The sequence below is a fragment of the Pleurodeles waltl genome, chromosome 6 (assembly GCF_031143425.1).
Source record: "Pleurodeles waltl isolate 20211129_DDA chromosome 6, aPleWal1.hap1.20221129, whole genome shotgun sequence".
NCBI classification, from domain to species: domain Eukaryota; kingdom Metazoa; phylum Chordata; class Amphibia; order Caudata; family Salamandridae; genus Pleurodeles; species Pleurodeles waltl.
The window spans coordinates 416,138,254-416,160,592 of NC_090445.1; the positions used below are offsets into that span (position 1 = coordinate 416,138,254).

At 45.1% G+C, this 22,339-nt stretch overlaps 1 protein-coding gene across 1 annotated transcript in view; it reads right to left on the minus strand.

Moving 5' to 3' along the window:
- LOC138299812 (trem-like transcript 1 protein) overlaps nt 1-20,483 on the minus strand; it is a 93,730-nt gene extending 73,247 nt beyond the window's left edge. The window contains exon 1 of the mRNA XM_069238397.1: nt 20,421-20,483. Coding sequence (XP_069094498.1) covers nt 20,421-20,463 — 43 coding nt within the window. The 5' untranslated portion in view covers nt 20,464-20,483. The remainder of the gene's footprint in view (nt 1-20,420) is intronic.
- Nucleotides 20,484-22,339: the final 1,856 nt, after the last annotated feature.

The window sequence follows — 22,339 nt, forward strand, 5'->3', positions numbered from 1 at the left end:
GGAAGTGAGGGTAGTGGAATGTCACCCAGAATAGGGTTTTCCTGTTCCGCTGTGGGCTGTGGGAGTCGGGCGTACAGGCACTTATAGTAGGATATGAAAATGCGGGCAATTTCCAGCAGGTCCTCTTGTGCTACTCCCGCCCGGACCCTGATGAGGGGCACCAGTCAGGCTGAGGGTTCACGGGTAGCCAGCCAGTTTTCCAGTCTTGTCAACCAGCTCATATACTCTTTGGGTTTAGGCCTGCCAATGCTGTTGAGCCTCTGTGAGGGACACCTGCCTGAACTCTGCGCGTCAAAGTTCCAACTGCCATCCCGCATCCTTGTCCCCGGGCCGTCCGGCAATGTGCTCCAGCTCTGCTATCTCCATCTCCAGCTCAGTGATCCGCTGTGTTTGCTTCCCACCGCATGGCATACCCCTTAATGCTACCTTCCAAGGCTGGCTTGCTTGCTGCCCACAGGGTCTCAGCCGAGGCCACTGAGCCACAGTTCTCTCTGAAGTAGTTTGCTAGTTCTTAGTTAATGAATTCAACACATTCAGGGTCTTTTAAAAAACCAGGTGCTGAAACGCCGCATATGTCGCACGCTCTGTGCTTGGGGGCCCCAGCTCAGGAGGACCGGCGCGTGGTCCAAGATACCGCGAGCCAAGATCAGCACCGACGTCAAGGCTAGGAAATCCACCACCTGAAACCATATTAAATCTATCTGTGCTTCTGTGTGATGGGCTGCCAACCGATGGATGAATGCAATCGTCTGCGGATACCAAGTCTGCCATGTGTCACACAAGCCCAAGGAGTCCGACCAGCTCGATAGGCACGTAGCGTCCGTACGCTGCCCCAGACTTGGTGCAGCAGAAATATCTCAGACCGGGTTCAGGACCTCGTTAAATTCCCCTCCCAGAATAGTGGTTCCCTGCAGTAGGGAAAGGAGCAAAGCACGCAGCCCCGCCAGAGTGGGCCGAAGAAGCTGCGGGGAAACATAGTATGAGACGAAGTTGACCTGTCGGCCAGCCAGGCGGCCCTCCGCCCCAACATATCTCCCCTGGGGCTCCGTGTGGACCTTGTCCACTTTCATGGGTAGTGTCTTATGAAGCATGAGGGCCACCACCCTGGAGCCCCTAGTGAATCCAGAGTGGTACATCCTGTCGTAACCAAAGCGACCGAGAAACAGACACTGGGTTCCCACTAAGTGGGTCACCTGTAGGAGGACCACCCCGGCCAGGAACTCCTGATATAATTTAGGACCGTGGCTCTCTTAATATGATCTAACAGACCATTCACGTTCCAGGAGAGTACCGTAGACATAGTAAAGGTAGGGGTAAAGGCATGGAACGCATCACTTGTACCCCATCAGGCCCAAGCTGCCAAGATCCAGGGCTACTGTGAACAATCCGAGATAACAAGTCAGTCTGCATGGGACTCACTGTACAAGGGTCTAACCTGCAAAGAACAAAGTTAGTGAAACAACAACAACATACTACAATTCCCCCTAATCTCCCCAACTCCTCCCACCCCATACTTCTACCCCTGAAGCATCTGTCGCCCCAACACTTTTGCAACCTAGCAGAGTACAACAAAAAAAGATGTGGCAGTGCCATGATCATGGATGTGCAACCTGACCAACACTGTCACAACAAAATAAGACCTTCCAGGCTCTCAGGCTACTGCCAAACCCCGGCCCAAGGGCCAGCCTCAGTCTCAGGTTCCAGACCCCTTCCCCTCCAGCTCTGGTCACCCAGAGGGAGTCGGCAAACAGGGCCTGGGTGGCCGTAAGGGTGGCGTCCAATACCCCGTCCGCCGGCAGCTGAGGCAACGGGAAAGCCACGGGTCCGCTCCTCTGCTCCCCAGCCACTGCCCTCATTCTCCAGGAGCGGGAGCGTTTCCTCTGCATGCGGGCCAGGAGGGGATCTACACCCAGGGTTCCAGTTCCTTCCCCTGATTCCCCCTCCCATGCCGGGGGCCTCAGGACACGTCTCTCGGCATCCATTCCCAGGCCTGCTCCCGTGAGTCAAAGAAGAATGTGTTGGACTGAACGATAACTTTCAAGTGGGTGGGAAAAAGCAGCATATAACGCAAGTTCAGCGCACGCAGTTTCTATGTGACCGCTTCGAAGGTCCTGCGCTTTTGCTGCACCACTCTGGAGTAGTTCGGGAAAACCAGGATTTTGGAGTTCTGATAACGGAGATCTGACTGACTTCTGGCTTCATGCAGAATTGTGTTGCTATCTCTGAGGTTCAGGATCATCAGAATTATCGGTCGGGGCAGTGCGCCTTCTGGCGGGCATGGGGCCAGCGAGTGGTGAGCCCATTCTATAATAAAGGTGGGGGAAAGTTTTCCAGCAGGCATCCAGGTACGAAACCTGGCCTCGAGCACCGCAGCCAGATACAGAACGCCCAAAGCCTCTGGCAGACCCACCAAATGCAGATTATTGCACGGGGCCCGGTTTTCGGCGTCCTCAGTGCGCTTGTGCAACTCCGCCACTGAAGATGTAAGCTTCGAAACCTGGCTCCGGAGGGTGGCCACCTAAGTTTCTGTTGTGGTAATGTTTCTCCGCTTCGGAGACTCTCCCCGTGACCCCCCACAGGTCTTGCTGGATGAGGGATAGGTCCACACAGAGTTCGTCGACCTTGTGCTCTACAGCTTCTCGGTAGTACTGGATTGCTTTGAGGATGGCCCCAAGGTCTGGTTGTGACGCCGCAGGCTCCATGGAAGGACCAGCTGCTTCTTTTGCACTGTCTGAGGCGGGAGTGGGGACCATGTACTGATCCATCATAGTATGGGACTGGGCCGGCGGCGCCGGCCTATGCCAGCCCATGGCCCCGCTGTCCAGTCATGCGGGGCCACTGGTATGGAGAGCTGTGGCCCCAGCGGCGACCCCTACTGTCTGCTAGTTGAGGCTTCAACCACATGGGCCGCCTTCACTCTTTCACTCCACCTCGCCGCCTCTGCAGGTCCTGTGGCCCCGTGTCACTTTGCTTGCTGAAGAGGGGCTCCCAGGGGGTCTGGACTTGCAGGCCACGAACCAGGGTGGAGGAAGGCAGAAGGAGGGCCACTCCTCACACTGGGCTGGATCCTGGAGTCATACCCCGTAACCCACACTGGCCCCCAAACACCTGGCTCAAACTCTGTCTGCTGGGCCCGGGCACGCCACAGTCTACTGGGGTCTTGAGGTCTCTTCCCCCCTCGTGTTCCTGCACTGCTCCAGGGGGGCCCCCCCGATACCAGGCTCTCTCCACTCTCCTTTCCGCCTCCACTACTTTCACGGGGAGGGCCCCCTCCTGCACTTCACCGTCAGCCCCACTGCCTTGGCCCTCTCTGGCTCTCCTTGTACACCCTAGGCCCGGTGTCCGCCATAACCAGGCTAGGCAGGCTACGCACCCCCGTCTGCAACTCACAGCCTGCGGCGGCTGGGTCCGAATTCTGTTGCTTGCTCTCCACTACACCTTTTTCGGGGCCGGGGTTGGTGGTCTTGGATGCCTCGGCCTCGTGTCAGATCTTGTTCGGGCCACCAAGCCCCTAGCACACCCTCGCACACCTGCCATTTTAAGGTCAGGGGGCCCATGGCAGGCGCTGCCCGTCAGCTCTGTCATTGTTCCCCGCTGCTCCGAGAGGCTCCTCTCTGTGCCTCTGTCCCCTTCTGTACTACCACAGACCCCAGGATTCTTAGGGGGGCTGCACGGTCAGGTAGGTTGCAGTTGGCTGGCTGGCAGCCACGGAGCTCTTCCAAGATGTAGCCGCCATGCTCAGGATTATCATTTTTAGCAAAGCTGCTCTACCAGCTAGAGAAAGTGGGAGTTGCAGCCAAAGTTCTACCCATTGGGATAGGCCATGTAGCACTGGGCCATAGTTAAGCCTGACCACTTATTCCGACTAGTACATGAAGTTGTATCTTAAGAATGTGTGCAAACAGTGCAATTGTTAACAGATATACAATTGTTTCACTGCCTTGAAAAGGCTGGTGGAGAACAGGTGCAGGGTGCCACAGGGGCCCCTGCACTGCCTATGCACTTGCCATGGGCAGGGAAAGAGTACCCCTGCCCAGCACCCTCGCAATGTTCACTGTCTTCTCTGCAGACAGTGATCATTAGGAGGGTGCCGGTACACCATGTGGGCAGCAGCATTGCCGCTGGCTCGATTACAAGCCGGTGACAATGCTGCCGCCACTTTCCTGCTATGCTGACGGAAGGAAATGTAGTTTCCACCCGTCAGCCCAGGGGGAAAGTCGTAATGGGCCCGGCGGGAAGGCAGCCAGTGTGTGACAACCTCCCAGTCGGATGTTCGGTGGACGGGTCATCCGGTCCTTTTTATGTAAAGTCAAAAATATTAACAACAAAAATATAGAAGTCCACTGTATTGTCATAAAATAAGCTACTATATTGAATTTCAACTACTACACACTATAATAACTTTAAAGAATATATTAACTTGAAAAATATTACTCTTCACCAACATCAAATATTGATTATTTGAAAACATAGTACATCACATCTCATAGATCCACAATACTTAAAACAATACAGTGTTAATTAAAACATTATCCCTCAAGAGAGACTCTAAATAAAACCAATTCCAAACACCGTAAATTAACAATCGGGGTCACCTAAACCTTATTCATAACGTTTCCCGCAATTTAATTGCGTGTTAGACATATGTCGTCACAGTGTTTGGACAAAATAGTGAGTTGTAAATGTTGGAACACACAAATGTCAGAAAAAAAATGTTGTCAAGAATATTGTTTTTTTAGGTAAGTGATATCATTTGTAAGAATATCATTGCCTTTAATATCATTTTAATAATATATTTGTAAAAATCTAGTTTTTAAATTATTTTAACGTGTGTTAGTGAATATATAAATTTTTTATGTTACTATTGTTTGGGTGATTGTTATTAATTGTTTTGAATAAAGTTTGTCATTTTAAGTGATTTTAAGTGATGTAGATTTTTTTATTTAATTGTTTATAGTGTCGTAGCAGGTTGTTGGTTTTCGAAAGGGATAGGGAATGAAGTTAATGAAACAAAAACTAATTATTATTTAATTAATAATTTTTAATGAATTATGTAATTGGTTTTAAATATGCAATACTAATTTATTTTCGTTCTATTGTAGGTATGGGTTGCTATGTTTGTAGGGGTAAAGGGTGGGAAGTCAATTACAAAATAACAATTTATTGATAATTATTTAATTGATAAATAATTATGTGACTTGTATGATGATTATATATTTTTGTTACGTTTTATATGTGGGCTTCTGGGTTTCTAGTTGTGCCACCCATATAAGTAGCTCTGTACTCATGTCTCAGACCTGCCATGTGTGTGCGGTTTTAACTGTAAATTCGACTTGGCAAGTGTACCCACTTGCCAGGCCTAAACCTTCCCTTTTTTTACATGTCAGACACCCCTAAAGTAGGCCCTAAGTAGCCCCAAGGGCAGGGTGCAGTGTATGGTTAAGGTAGGACATATAGTAATGTGTTTTATATGTCCTAAAAGTGAAATATTGTTAAATCTGTTTTTCACTGTTCTAAGGCCTGTCCCTCTCATAGGTTAACATGGGGGCTCCCTTTAAATTTGATTGAAGTGTAGATTCCTTTTGGGAGCGGATGGACATGTGGAGTTTGGGGTCTCTGAGCTCACAATTTTAAAATACATCTTGTAGGAAGTTGGCTCTGTATGTACTATTTCAAAGTAAGAAATAGTGTGCACAGAGTCCAAGGGTTCCCCTTAGAGGTAAGATAGTGGCAAAAAGAGATAATTCTAATGCTCTATTTTGTGGTAGTGTGGTCGAGCAGTAGGCTTATCAGAGGGTAGTGTTAAGCATTTGTTGTACACACACGGGCAATAAATGAGGAACACACACTCAACGACAAATTCCAGGCCAATAGGTTTTTATATAGAAAAATAACTTTTCTTAGTTTATTTTAAGAACCACAGGTTCAAGATTTACAAACAATACTTCAAATGAAAGGTATCTCACTCAGGTATCTCAGGAACTTTGAATTATCACAATAGCATGTACAGTTTTGATAAAAATGGCAATAAGCTATTTTAAAAGTGGACACTGCAAAAATCAACAGTTCCTGGGGGAGGTAAGTAAATGTTAAGTTCACAGGTAAGTAAAACCCTTACAGGGTTCAAAGTTGGGTCCAAGGTAGCCCACCGTTGGAGGTTCAAGGCAACCCCAACGTTACTACACCAGCAGCTCAGGGCCGGTCAGGTGCAGAGGTCAAAATGGTGCCCAAAAAACATAGGCTTCAATGGAAATAGGGGTGCCCCGGTTCCAGTCTGCCAGCAGGTAAGTACCCGCGACTTCAGAGGGCAGACCAGGGGGTTTTGTAGGGCACCGGGGGGGACACAAGCAGGCACAGAAAGTACACCCTCAGTGGCACAGGGGCGGCCGGGTGCAGAGTGCAAACAGACGTCGGGTTTTCAATAGGAATCAATGGGGAGACCCGGGGGTCTCTTCAACGATGCAGGCAAGCACGGGGGGCTCCTCGAGGTAGCCAGAACCTGGGCTAGGCAGAGGGTCACCTGGGGGTCGCTCCTGCACTGGAGTTCAGTTCCTTCAGGTCCTGGGGGCTGCGGGTGCAGTGCTGTTTCCAGGCGTCGGGTTCCTTGAAGCAGGCAGTCGAGGTCAGGGGGAGCCTCTGGATTTCCTCTGCAGGTGTGCTGTGGGGGCTCAGGGGGTCAACTCTGGCTACTCACGGGCTCGCAGCCACCGGAGAGTCCTCCCTGTAGTGTTAGTTTTCTGCAGTTCGAGCCGGGGGCGTCGGGTGCAGAGTGGAAAGTCTCACGCTTCCGGTGGGAAACGTGTGGTCTTTAAAAGTTGCTTCTTTGTTTCAAAAAGTTGCAGTTTCTTGAACACGGACGCTGTTCTCGGGAGCTTCTTGGTCCTTTAGATGCAGGGTAGTCCTCTGAGGCTTCAGAGGTCACTGGGCCCTGTTGGATGCGTCGCTGTTGCAGTTTTCTTCGAAGTAGGGAGACAGGCCCGTGGGGCTGGGGCCAAATCAGTTGTCATCTCCGTCTTCACTGCAGGGCTTCAGGTCAGCAGTCCTTCTTTTTTTCTTTAGGTTGCAGGAATCTATCTTCCTTGGTTCTGGGGACCCCTAAATACTCAATTTAGGGGTGTGTTTAGGTCTGGGAGGATAGCAGCCAATGGTTACTAGCCCTGAGGGTGGCTACACCCTTTTTGTGCCTCCTCCCGGTGGGGAGGGGGTCACATCCCTAATCCTATTGGGGGAATCCTCCATCAGCAAGTTGGAGGATTTCTAAAAGTCAGAGTCACCTCAGCTCAGGACACATTAGGAGCTGTCCTGACTGCGGAGTGACTCCTCCTTGTTTTTCTCATTATCTCCTCCAGCCTTGCCGCCAAATGTGGGGGCAGTGGCCGGAGGGGCGGGCATCTCCACTAGCTGGGATGCTCTGTGGCGCTGTAACAAAGGGGGTGAGCCTTTGAGGCTCACCGCCGGGTGTTACAGTTCCTGCAGGGGGAGGTGAGAAGCACCTCCACCCAGTACAGGCTTTGTTCCTGACCACAGAGTGACAAAGGCACTCTCCCCATGTGGCCAGCAACATGTCTGGTGTGTGGCAGGCTGGAAAAACTAGTCAGCCCACACTGGAAGTCGGGTATGTTTTCAGGGGTCATCTCTAAGATGCCCTCTGGGTGTAGTTTTACAATAAAGTGCACACTGGCATCAGTGTGCATTTATTGTGCTGAGAAGTTTGATACCAAACTTCCCAGTTTTCAGTGTAGCCATTATGGTGCTGTGGAGTTCGTGTTTGACAGACTCCCAGGCCATATACTCTTATGGCTACCCTGCACTTACAATGTCTAAGGTTTTGCTTAGACACTGTAGGGGCATAGTGCTCATGCAACTATGCCCTCACCTGTGGTATAGTGCACCCTGCCTTAGGGCTGTAAGACCTGGTAGAGGGGTGACTTACCTATGCCACAGGCAGTGTGAGGTTGGCATGGCACCCTGAGGGGAGTGCCATGTCGACTTACTCATTTTCTACCCACCAGCACACACAAGCTGGCAAGCAGTGTGTCTGTGCTGAGTGAGGGGTCCCTATGGTGGCATAAGACATGCTGCAACCCTTAGAGACCTTCCCTGGCATCAGGGCCCTTGGTACCAGGGGTACCAGTTAGGGACTTACCTGGGTGGTGCCAATTGTGGAGACAAAGGTACAGTTTAGGGAGAGAACACTGGTGCTGGGGCCTGGTTAGCAGGCCTCAGCACACTTTCAAATCATAACTTGGCATCAGCAAAGGCAAAATGTCAGGGGGTAACCATGCCAAGGAGGCATTCCCTTACACATCTTTTAGTAAAGTTGATTTTAAGATTGTGTGTTTGAAAATGCCACTTTTAGAAAGTGAAAATGTTCTTGCTTATACCATTTCTGTGACGCTGCCTGTTTGTGGATTCCCTGTATGGGTCAGTCTGACAGTTGGGCTGGTTGCACCTCACACTAGACAGTGACACAAAGGGAGCTGGGGCATAGTCTGCATTTCCTGATGAGCCACCTGTGCTAGGAGGGAGAGGAGGAGTGGTCACTTACACCTGAAAGGGCTGTGCCTATTCTCACACAATGCAGTCTCTGACCCCCTGGTGAGTGTCTGTGGCCTGGCCTGGGCAAGGCAGGATTTCACAATCAAAAGAGACTTTACTTTGAAGTAGGCCTACTTCAAAGGAGAAATTGGGTATAAGAAGGGCACTCAAAACCACAGACTTTAGAACACTTCTGGAAACAAGAGGAACCTCTGCCTGGAGAAGAGCTGAAGAGAAGTGATGCCCTGCCTATGACTGTGCTTTGTGGAGCTATCCTGCAGTTGCTGCTTCTGCCAGAGTAAGAGGGTAAAGACTGGACTTTGTGTGCCTTTCATCTTGTGAAGAAATCTCCAAGGGCTTGATTTAGAGCTTGCCTCCTGTTGTTTGAAGTCTCAGGGACAGCAAAGACTTCTCTCTGCCAGCACCTGGAGTCTCTGTAGAGATTCCTGCTCTGACAAGTGGTGCCCTATCCAGTCCCTGGGCCCTTGAAAGGAAAGCTGGTGGAAATCCTAGGAAATCGACTTCGGACAACTTTGGACCGACACCGCTACTGAATCCGGTGACGCCGCCTGCAACCATCTCCGTGATCTTTGCGGGAACGTGACGACCTTCGCAGACCCAATGCCGCTGCAGCCCCACTGAAGTCCGCGACTCCGTGGAAGTCGCCGCATCACGTCGTGACCGATGCCGCTGAAAGTGCGTGGATTCAACGTTTCGCACAGACGCCACAATCCCCGACTTCGCGCATCGGCTTGTTTTCACTCCTCACCAAAGGTACTGTACTTGAGGTTCTACGTGACTCCGTGACCGGCATCGCTGGTGTCGGTTTGTTGGGAACGTCTCCGTCACCACGCCGTGTAAACACCTCATCAAAGTATTTTGTGTTTCTAAGCTCTATTTTTTAGTTTAATTTTTAAAAATTCATAACTTGACTTGTGTATGTTGGATTTTTGTCGTTTTGGTCTTGTTTTGTTTAGATAAATATTTTCTACTTTTCTAAACTAGTGTTGTGTGATTTTATAGTGTTTTCATTAAGTTACTGTGTGTGTTGGTACAAATACTTTACACCTTGCACTCTGAAATTAAGCCTACTGCTCTGTCAAGCTACCAAGGGGGTAAGCAGGGGTTAGCTGAGGGTGACTCTTTTTTACCCTGACTAGAGTGAGGGTCCTTAAGGCCCCATTCCTAACACCTTGTATTTCCCCATTTCAAACCATAGACCATATTGTGAGTTTTAGATTGATTTATGTTCAGATCTAGATCTGTCATAAACCTAGAAAACTGGTTCCACAACCTTTTAAGCCCAGGTGGAGTTCTAGCAATAAGTGCTGCATCATCATCATCAGAAAGTAGCTCTGGTGTAGGGTGAGTGTCTACCTGAAGTAGGTCTATGCTGGAGCTGTTAACATATAGGGGGTCATTCTGACCCTGGCGGTCATGGACCGCCAGGGTCACGAATGATGGAAGCACCGCCAACAGGCTGGCGGTGCTTCAATCGTCATTCTGACCGCGGCGGTACAGCCGCAGTCACCCAGCCGGGTCCGGTGGTTCTCCGCCGGTTTTGCCCCGGCTGGGAGAATCCGTCATGGCAGCGCTGCAAGCAGTGCTGCCATGGGGATTCTGACCCCCTTACCGCCAGCCTGTTTCTGGCGGTTTTCACCGCCAGGAAGAGGCTGGCGGTAACGGGTGTCTTGGGGCCCCTGGGGGCCCCTGCACTGCCCATGCCGCTGGCATGGGCAGTGCAGGGGTCCCCTACAGGGCCCCGGCCAGCTTTTCACTGTCTGCCTAGCAGACAGTGAAAAGCGCGACGAGTGCAACTGCACCCGTTGCACGGCCGCAACACCGCCGGCTCCATTCGGAGCCGGCTCCTGTGTTGCAGCCCTTATTCCCGCTGGGCCGGCGGGAATGTCGGAATGGGGGCAGCGCTATTTTGGCCGCGTGGCGGCCACATAGCGGTTCCCAGACTTGGAATGACCCCCATAATGTCAACAGGATGAGGATGAGCACACAGCCCTGCTGCACTCCCCTGACAAGTTTTATTGGCTTAGTGGTTTCTCCCTTTGGGCCATATCTAATGCTTACAGTCACCTCATTGTGTAAGAAAACAGACAGCGTGATTATCCACTTCCATATCGGACATGATGTTCTGCAATTTTGATCCATTAACATGGTCTAAAGCAGAACTTAAGTCAATGAACACCAAATACAAACTACCCTGTTTGGCTATGGAATGCCTATTGATTAACAGATAATGGTTAAGAAATTGATCGATTGTACCAAGGCCACCACAAAATCCAAACTGTAAGTCTGAGAGGTTATGATTCTCAAGGTGATCTAGTAAAATCCCATCATTTTTGCTACTGAATCAAAGATACTAGCTGATGTCACGTAAGAATGATTGCCCTTGTTCAAAAATTAGCACAATAGTCCCATGGGACCAAGATTTTGGAGTACCTTCCTTTTGGCTATGGCCTGCAGTACATTAATGAATAGAGGGACTGATAGAGAAATCTCATCTTTGAATAGATCTATTGATATCCCTTGAGGGCTGTGTGCCTTCCTTTCGTCCATGCTTGCAGGATCGCTATCCCTGATATCCCCACTTATGTTGACAAATTCTTTAATTACAGGTGTGCCAGAATAAAACTTAGAAAAATTAGTCTCTCACTCATCTCCAGGGATCAGGGCATCAATGCCCAACTTTGAGATGTCCCTGTAATAAGGAAGCCTTACAGCCTCTCAGGTCCTGCTAGCGAGGATTCAGACACATCTGATCCATAGGATTTTTCCATAATCAAGATCCATTATATATGTCATCCTAGAGAGATGCACATCATTAGTGCTTCCAGGTACTATTTTAAATGCATTGAGAGGAGCTCTATGTGTCTTAGAGCACTGCGAGTTGATCCACATAGCTGGCTTCGCCTATAGTGGAGCAGGGGAGACAGGTACTCCTTGATAGGTCCACATAGAAGAGCATAGGAGCTAACAATGGTCTTTGCCACTGCTTCCTCATCCAAGAAGTTGAAAAACAACTAATATTACATATAACAAATATACTTCTCATATTAACAGTATATGAAAAATGTATAACTTGCAAACATATTATTTAAAAAACTAGCTATTAAACATTTGAAACTAATATAGCAAAACGTTAAAATAGAAAATAAACTAATACAAATATTACTCCAAAAATAATAAAATATATTAATCTAACTTTTGAAATCAAAAATTTTTTTTTTTTTTAAACAGTTTAAAAAAATAGAAAAAAGAGAAAAGAAAATTAGACTTGGAGCGATCAGATTCACTGCTCTCACTCCAACATGACCAATGGGAGGTAAAAGGTTGGAGTGTTGATGGGTCAGATTTGCTATTCCCTGTCTAACCTGAGCAATAGTAAGGAAAATGTTGGAAGTTAAAGGGTGTCGGATTTACTATTCCCAATCCAATGTATGCAAAAGCAGGAAAGTGTCGGACTTTGGAAGGGTTGGATTTACTATGACCACTCCAGCAAGAACAACTACAGGGAAAGTGTTTGACTTTGGAGGGGCCAGATTTACTATTGCTACTCTGGCATAAGCAATATTGAAGTAAGGGTTGGACTTTGGAGGGGTCAGAACTACTATTTCCACTCAAGTATAAGCAACAGCAGGAAAAATGTTAAACTTTAGAAAGCTCCGTTTTAACTTTTCCTATCTAAAAATAAATTACATACATATAAAATAAATATAGATGTATTTCAACATACATGAAAATATTTTTAACAATATATATTTTATATAAACAATTAAAAACGAAATACATTAAATTAACATATAAAAATACTTCATTTACTCTAAAATTCCAAAAGCCATAAAAATAAATTAAATTAATTACAGAAAAAAACAATGCACATAGTTTTTTTTTTAAACAGCACTATAAAGTTAATCTTTATGCATACAATTTAAACATAATAACATTAATTAATATTCAGAATATTAAATAGTTAATGCTATTAATTATCCAATTAACTAAAAGATAATACAAACATATTACTGTTTTTAAATTATCTATTAAATAACTAAAACATATTACAAAACTAATTATCAGATTAACAAATCAAAATTTATAATACAATAATAATTTTTTTAATAGATATGTAAAACAAAATTCCCCCCGTATTCTCCTACAACCCCAACAACGCACCAAAACAAATTAACAGAGTTTGAAAAAAGTAAACTATATTACCAAACCAAAAAACAAAACCACACAAAAATATTATATGTACGTATAATAAACAACCCGTAATACAAAAACTAACAAATCTTAACTAAATGAATAAAAATCACATTGTACAACTATATTTAAAACAAACTATAAAAGACTCTGAACATATCCTTACCTTCTATCCCTTAATGTTTTTGACATCACAATAATAATATGTGTGTCTTGCAATATTTTGTAAACAATAGCAATGGCAGTTCCCTGGCAGTCTGACCTACTGTATACAGAGTTGAAGGGCCTGCCTTGGTGCATGCGCCTACCTTGGTGCATGTGTCCCTGCTACTTTCCACAAGCTTCTGTGAGGCAACCCACCAACAGCTAGCATTCCCACTAGTGTCAGCAAAGTATTTTAGTGGCTCCAACCCCATATCAGGGTGGTAGGCACCCACTCAGCCAAGCCGCTTATTAATAATTTATTTGTGAGTGTGATGACAGGTCGGCCGTCTGGACTTGCAAGCTGCTTCAAACTCTAGCCACCACCCCCCATCGGGCTCTGCAGTCTTGCAGCCCTTAGAAATCTATGGTTTGGATTTTTTATAATTGCTTTGTGTGTGAAGCACATCATCTTTAATTATTTAATCTTTTTATTACCTGAAGCCTTTAAATAACCTACTATTAAAGTGCTTTGCTCAATGGCCACACTGTTCATGCTATCTCCTCCTCTCCAAGTTCACTTTTCAGGCCTTTTGTTGTTGTTCATTTGATTTAGCACACAGTTTTAGACCAGCATCTGTACACACATAAACCACACAAGTTGTTTCAGAGTTAAGGGGCCCCTCAATCATTGAATTTAGGGTGTATATCCACACTATAGTTCATACGTGTCACCTATATGTATCCTACCTTCAGCTGTGGTGCATTGAGAAAGAGGGTGCTTGACCTCTTCTTTCTAGCATGGTGGATTTCAAGGAGCACAAAAGAAAAGACATGAAAGGCAATCTGAAAAAAACAAAGAAGAAACTACCTGTACCAGATTCACTTGTTAAAAAAAAGGCGGAAACTCATCCACAGTGGAAGCTCTCTTAAAGAAACTGGACATAGTGCACTGCTTTGGCCAGATCACTATGAAAAACAGGGTTTTTGCTAAAGGTAAAGGTGGCTGGATTCAGGAAACATGTTAAGCACCTCAACATTTGAATTACTAATTTTGAGTGCAGAATCAGTGCTTTTGAGGCCCATAATAATCTACACACAAAGCACATGCAAAAGTCCAATATACTGCTGGCTGGTCTATAATGTGAAATCACAGACCTGGAAGATTGTAACCGAAAGCAACAACCTTAGAATTTTTGGTTTAACAAAGGGCTCCGAAAACAGAGCTCACTCAACAATTGATTTCTGTTAATTCTGGTTACACTACTCTGAAAAGCAATTCATGAAAGACTTTGAGCTTGAACGTGCTCTTTGCGTTCATTCCTTCAAAGCATTGAACCTAGGGGTCTATTTATACTCTGTTTGCGCTGGATTTGCATAAATTTTGTTTTACGCAAATCCGGCGCAAACTTAACTCCATATTTATATTTTGGCACAAGACATGTCTAGCGCCAAAATATTGGAGTTAAAGTCATTTTTTGCCTGCGGAAAAATACCTTGCGTCAATGAGATGCAAGGTAGGCGTTCCCGGGCAAAAAATGACTCTAATGCCTTGGCGCTTTATTTATCCTCCCGTGCAAAAATGGTGCAAAGCTTGCTTTACACCATTTTTTAATGCCTGGGTCAGGGCAGGCGTAAGGGGACCTGTGGGTCTATTTCCATGGTGAAACACCAAGGAGTAAGCCCACAGGTGCCCTCCACAAGCCCCAGGGACATCCCCACCCACACCAGAGGGACAGCGGAGGATGGGGGACCCCATCCCAGGTAAGTATAGGTAAGTGCAGCTAAGTATTTTTTTTAAGTGCCACAGGGCCCCAATGGTCATGCCCCGGGGACCCTGGTCCCCTGTGCTGGCCATTAGGGTGGTGGGCATGACTTCTGTCTTTTCTAAGACAGGAGTCATGTGGTATGGATGGTTTTGCGTCAGAAAATGACTCTGGGCAGGTTAGAGTAATTTTTTTATACTCTAACCTGCCTAACGTCATTTCTTGGTCCAAAACCCCCTTCTTCCATACCGCCAGTCCCATCTGACTAACGTCATTTTTTTTTTATCCTAGTCTACCCTTTGCACCTGCTTGCACCATTCCATAAATATGGTGCCCGGCTGGTGCACAGAAATGGTTCAAGCCGGTGCTAAACATTTTGGTGCAAAACTGCGTTAGTGCAGTTTTGCACCAAAAAGTATAAATCAGGGTCTTACGCTTGCCAAGACTGTTCATTTTCAAACCCTTAAGACACCAACATTCTTAATTCATTCTGGCTCATATGAGGAAAGTCAAAACTATCACATGGCACTTTTCTAGACTCTCCGCCTGACAAATCTTTACTAGAGAAAAAAGATGTTATTGCCCTTTGGAAGCAACTTATTGAAAAATCGATTCCACATTCCTATACTTGTCCTTCCAAATTCTAAATATCAAATCATTCCAAATACCTTTAAAGGCAAGACAATGGTTTTCATAGAACCATCCCATCTAGAGACCTGTTTAGAAAACAAATCTGAAACCTAAATCCAGGAGCAATCCAACACAATCCAGGATGTCCCATGATTTCTCGTTTGGCTATATCCAAAATGGGGTAACACCCTTCACTCACATCCTCACCTATACCTTCTGAATGCATTTGAAACCACTACGTTCTGCAAATATTCATATTATTCTCACCTCACACCAGTGCTTAATTTGTGCTTGTTGTTTCCGGTGCTGAGCACCAGCACTTATTTTTGAGGGCCGGCGCTTATTCTTCTGCCTCAAGCATTTGCTGCGAGCAAAAGACACATATGTGAATGACGGAGGAAGAGAAAAACAAAAAAGCATCACAAAGGGATACAGTAGAAAGCTGCAAGATTGAACTGAAGGGGCAGGGAATAGCTGTATATGCATTGAAGAAGCCCGAGATGGCTTCAGGATTATGCAGCCTCAGAATTCTGTGTTCCTACATTTAATTGCAGCGGCCGCGTGTTTAAGAGGAGGGCTTTGGGCACCGGCACGATTTTATTTACAAATTAAGCACTGCCTCATACTTCCGTAGTGGGTAATAGTGCCAATTATTTAGACCTTGTTAATTGGGGATTCCTTTGGCCCCATTAATTTCTCAACGCCTTATATACATCTACTGTCAAATGTTGCATGTTCAGTATATACTTTACTGACTTGCACTCTTCCTAACAATGTACTTGTCTCAGAAGATTTGATTTTGTGTATCATCTATACCACACATTCTGTCCACAAACCAGTTTCTTTGCCAGAAATTCCACAACAAATTGGATTGGTATGATTTTATTGTTTTTTGTGAAATATATAAATCCATCCATATACCCTACGAATGTAAGTAGGCCCATATATAACATCCTTAGTAGTTCATTTTTTCTTAGAGATAGGGTTTTGTTTTAAGGGATATAGTTTTGCATGTTATAACAGGATAATTATCAATCTACTTGTGTATTTGGTTGATATTTTTCTTATACGGGTACTGTATTGCTTTATTTCTGTAGTGATGCTTACTCACTGATTTAATATACCACCTGTTGTATCATATAATTATGACTCATTTATTCTGATACACAGTTTTGACACGCTTCTCCTATCTACCATTTCTATATCCTCTCAGGTTTAAATTTTCTTTCAAGGAGATAAGTAGGATCCCTTGCGTGGGTCTCCCCATCGTTGTTTACTGTACACCATTTCTCTTTGGGACTGTCCCAGTCCAGGTTGTAGGGTGAGTTTTTAGTTTGGGTTTTCTCTTTATTTTGTAGTGTTCAGATTCAATTTTCTCTTGCCCCACCCCTCCGAGGCTACAAGGATGTGCTCTCTTTCAGCCTGACCTCTACCAATGCGACTCACTCTGTCTACCTTCCCGTGTGTAGTCCGCTAAGTATGTGTTACTCCTGTAAAATTTACCCAGCCTTACCTGCATAATAACTAGGGTGTCTTGTTTCTGTGTTTATTTTTATGGATTTCAGTGGTATGTTTTCAGTGTTTTCCAAACCTTTTTCAATCATTGCTTATTCTTGTTTATCCAGTTGCCTAACCCCCAAAATAGACAACAAAGCATGCTATGTTTTTGCAATGATTGTTATAAAACACATATCTAATTTAAAGGAGGAGTAATGAAGGGTATGTGGCGTCTTCCCTTTTGAAATGTGTTCAATGGACTTATGTTAGACTGTTTTAAGCACAGAAAGTCTGTGTTTTGCACTCTTACTCATAGTCACGTGTCATTAGCCTCTCTTACATCTCATTACCTCCCACACTCGCTCTGTCAGGACTCTGTGTGGTTTACATGACTGTTCTTGGATTACAAATTATGAGTGTTTTATTCAAATGTTTTAATAAACAAATTGTCGGGCACATCTGGTGGTCATTCACCCACTCCTTACTGGATACTTTTAAAGTCTCAAACTCTGATTTGAGCAGCCTCAAAAAGACCAAAAGACCAAATATGCTGTTATATTAAAGAGTAATCCTGATTTCATTTGAAAAACTCTAAGGTATTATGGATTTCTGGGATTTTCATAAAGTTAACGAATGGACCTCCAGAGATTCACACCTGTGACATGTAAGGTATGCAAAGGAACGCTCAGCCCAGTGAGCTATTTCACCAGCAGCTTCGATTGGAGAGATGATCTGCTGGCATCCTTTCAAACAATTCACAGAGCGCAATCCTAATAGAAAGAGGCGGATTTTATCATGCATTATTTTGATCTCCTTCCTCCTAAAAAGCATGTAGGTATTACTAAAAGGTGGGAAAAGGCTAATTTTCATCTTCATCCTATCTAGTTCTGTAGTGACATACAATGCAAATTTATAAAAGACCTTACATCTCTAATTCTCTATGAGACAAAATCTCCAGCCCGCCTTTCAGAATGCCTTATTGTTTGCAGAAATCTGCATATTCGCCATAGACTGGCTCCTGCCATGCATCTCCTTCTTTCATGACAAACATTTTCAAGACAGTGATCAGTGCTTATTTTGTAATTAAAAAGGTGCCGGTGCCCAAAGCTCTCCTCTGAAACACGCGGCTGCTGCAATTACATGTGCAAACACGGAATACTGAGGCAGCGTAATCATGACTGGCCTCTTCGATCCATTTGTAGCCACTCCCTGCCCCTTCAATTTATCTTTGCAGCTTTCTGCTTTCTCCCATTGTGATGCTTTTTCGTTTTTCTCTTCCTACGTCTTTCTCATAAGTGTATTTTGCTCCCAGTAAATGCTTGAGGCAGAAAAACATAAGTGCCGGCCCTCAAAAATAAGTGCCGTGCTCAGCACCGTAAACAATAAGCACAAATTAAGCACTTGTGTCCCTTAATTCTAGTCAAAAACATTATTTCTTCTGTTCCCCCATAATGCCTCACAACCTCCTACACTTCCCCACTGCTTTGCGAGAGAGAAGAAGGACTTCAGGAATCACATTAGTACCCTCAGGGGACATTAAAAACTAATAATCTAGTTTCGGAGACCTACACACGTATCCGCAAAGAAAAAAAGTTTGGCTTTGGCAAGCTTTGCTAAGATGAATACCTTTGTATGTTTTATTGCAGGCATATGCCATCTAAAAAACGTGGCTGCCTCAGTGCTTAAGTTGTACATGTTGTTCCCGGTGGGGAGCACCAGCACTTATTTTTGAGGGCCGGCGCTTAGTCTTCTGCCTCAAGCATTTGCTGCGAGAAAAAGTCCAATTTAGGAAAGACGGAGGAAGAGAAAAACGAAAAAGCGTCACAAAAGGAGAAAGTAGAACTCTGCGAGAGTGAGCTGAAGGGGCAGGGAGTGGCTGTAAATGGATTGACAGGCCCGAGATGGCTGCAGGATTACGCTGCCTCAGTATTCTGTGTTCCAACATTTAATTGCAGCAGCCACATGTTTAAGAGGAGGGCTTTGTGTACCGGCACGTTTATATTTACAAATTAACCACTGGGCTGCGTCATGCTTGCAGTAAGAAGGTTACCTTTAAAAATAATTCACTGATGTGGACTTTTCGCCCCCTTTCTGTTGTGCCAGGCATTTTTTGTTATCATTTATCAAGGAGACTAGAATAAATCACTGCACAATCAATCACTCCAATCATAAGTGTTACTTATACATTTTTTTTACTTTGAAAAAGGAGACAGAAAAGAAATCACAGCCTAACTGGGCACCTAAGAAAAAGGAGACAGAAAAGAAATCACAGCCTAACTGGGCACCTAACTTGGAGACAAATACATAGTTTTAAAGTTAATACAGTTGATTGTTAAAGTTAATATACAAAAGAAATAAAAGATAATTCTCTAAAGCAGCTTTATCATTAAAGAGAAAGGTACTATTTTAGATGAATGTAAAGAACGTGCATAGACTTTGTACAGCCACTGAAAGTGAAGGGAGCCAAAAGGTAAAAGTAGGCTGAACCATAGCCCTGTGTTGTATGTTGTGGTGGGCAGAAGCCAAGTGTGAATAACAATTTAACAGATCAATAGATTAACCTTGCTGACTAAAAGTCCCTCAGTTTGTATGTTATATATGAAGTGTTGGAAAAAGCTGTCTGAAAGGCCAGACCTAACAAAAGACCTCAGTGCTGAAAAATTATAAAGGGTAAAAAGGAACCTGAAATTATAGAGGCTACAACAAAAATAGTCGAAAATCCACGTTTTTGATATTGTCTTAAATGTACCAAGGTATTTTTCATGTCTAATAGGCTGAGTTCGTTGATTTCACAAAATAGCATTATTCCACAAATTAGTTCCAAAAGTTTGCACAACTTCTTATTTTTACAAATACCAGATTTGCAATTTGGATGTAAGATTTGATTTTTTTTTTTTTATGGGGTGAGGTAGCTTTTCTGGTCCCATTAATGCCTCTTACTCTTAGGCCACAGACGAGGCCTTAAGAAAATCCTATTTATAATAGTCTGCCTGGACGTGTTCTGGACACCTAAGGTATGGATGACTAGAACTGCTAGTCCCATAGCAAGAGCTCTGTAAAGATCTTCTCTCAGTCAGTTGAGTAGAAATTCACAATAGACATGGAATCCCAGGACCCCGGACCCCTCTAGGGCTGGACTGCACATGTCTTCAATGACATCACAAGAAGTATCCATGTGATCTTCAAACCCCGTTTACCCAGTGAGCGCCCATTTTCTGTTTCTTTTTAAAAAACAATATTTATTAAACATGAGAGCCTGCAGTGTGTTGATAAACTATGATTGATAACAGACACGCAAAAACGCTATTAAAACTAGTAAAAGCTCAAAGTATACTTTGTTTTAAAGGTCAGAAGTCAGGTTCAACCACAGAATCACAAATCCATACAAAAGCCCGTAGTGAATGCTACTCCTATATGCCCCAAATGATCCTCCAACTTGCTCACTAGCTGGAAGCCATTTGCATGTATCCCCGGTGCCTAAAAACCCTTGTAAGGATTGAGTGCGCTATATAAATGTACTTAGTCAGTTTATCAAGGAAGTCGTTCCTTAGCCCTCCGCTTAGTCCCTCCAGGGAACCAGGCACCCATGGACAGTCCATCCAAGCTGGCAGAGGAAGTCTGCAGCATGCATACCTGAGAGCAGCAGGAGGGTCAGGAATGCCTGGAGCGGAAGCATCCTTCATTCGGGGCCAAAAGGGATTCATCTGAGATGCTCTTTCGCACTAGCTGGGTTTATAGGGAATGGAAGCGCTGATATTTTCCAGGAAGCTCGTGTGTCTGTCATCAAAAACCGCAGCAGGCAGAGTGCTCAGCAGTGTCAGAGCGCTATTTATAACTGTAAAACAGTGAATCCCGCACATAAGTTCTGCACATCAAAGCCAGCGAAGAAACTAAGGGGCATATTTACAAGCCCCTTGCGCAATGGGTGCCTTATTTTGTATTTTTTGCTCTGGCAGCAGAGTGCAGACCGTATATGCAAGGCCACGCAAAGCCACTTTGTGTGGCTTTTCATGGCCTTGTAGATATGGTGTAAGGCAACACAGCGCAAGTCAGTGAGTTGCCTTACATTGCGTCAGGGGGCATTCCATGGGCAATGCGGTGGGTTTCCGCAAGCAACAACCATGGGTTTTGAAGCATTCACAGATTTACAAGGATCTGTAAACCTGGGAATGCGTCAAAACTGTATGCCTTCCCAGGGGAGGTGTAACCAGGAGAAATATCTTTGCAGCACACACAGAAAGAGGAAAACTCCTCCATGAATTGTTTTTGTGGGGGAAGGTGTTCCTTCCTGCACAAATCAATCCTACATAAAATGCAGGCACCCTTGCACCATGGTGTAAGGATGCCTGTGTTGGCGCTAGGCACCAAGTTGTGCACTGGCTGAAAGGGCAGAAATGCATCTCGTAAATACGGTGCATTCCTGCCCTTTCAAATTGGCGTAGAGCAGCACAGCAAAAATACTTGTGGAGCTGCACGTACGCCATTGTTTCTTAATTATGCCTCTCAGTGGATTAATGCATTGCTGCAGAGATAATCTGGGTAATCTTAATGACTCAGCCTTTTCTCTTTGAAAGGTTGATAATCATGAGTGCCAAATAATACGAGTAGAAGCATTTCTGATAGAAACTCCGGGCCATATTTACGACCTGGTTTGCATCGCTCTTGCACTGCGCAAAGTGGTCAAGAGCGATGCAAATCTTAAGTGAAATTTTTGAAGCCACTCAAGATGAACTCGGGAAAAAGCCTCTCAGGATTGTTTTTGTGAAGGAAGGTGTCCCTTACTGCACAGAAACAATCCTGCATGCAACGCAGGCACCCTTGCACCATGGTGCCTGCGTTGGTGCTAGACTTCCAAAAGTACACCAGAACGGGGGAAAAACAAGAATGTGCAGTATTGGATCAATATGGCACATTCCTCCCTTTCCCGGTGACGCAGGGCAGCGCAGCAAGGTGACTTGCTGCGCTGCCCTGCGCCACAAATGCCCATAAATATGGGCCTTATCTTAAAAAGAAGCAGACAGGCACCTGTTGCCAATGAGGAATCCCAGTAGACCAGTGTTTAACCCTAAAGACTCAGGGGCATATTTATGGGAGCTTTGAGTCATACTTGCACCATGCAACCTGGTACATGCAGTGCACAAACCTTTAAGTCAGACTTTTGTAGCCACAAAAAAACCACTTAGCATGGCTTTGAATGGCTTAAAAAATCTAGTGTAATGCAATGCAGCACAAATCACTTTGTTGCATTACTTTATGCAAGGGATGCGGTACATGGGTGTTGCATGGGTATTCCCACGCAACCCTCCTGCTTTTTGATGCATTCCTAGATTTTCCAGACCTTGTAAACCTGGGAATGTGCAAAAAAGATAAGCCTCCCCAGAAGAGACATAACGAGGAAAAATATATTTATTTCTCCCTGTTACTTCCTCTTTCTATGCGTGGTGCAAATAGAGAAATAAGCCTCTAAGGATTATTTGTTTTTGGAGGAAGGGTGCCTGCATTGGTGCTAAGCATCCCCTTGTGCACCAGCACAGGGGGAATGTCAGGAATGC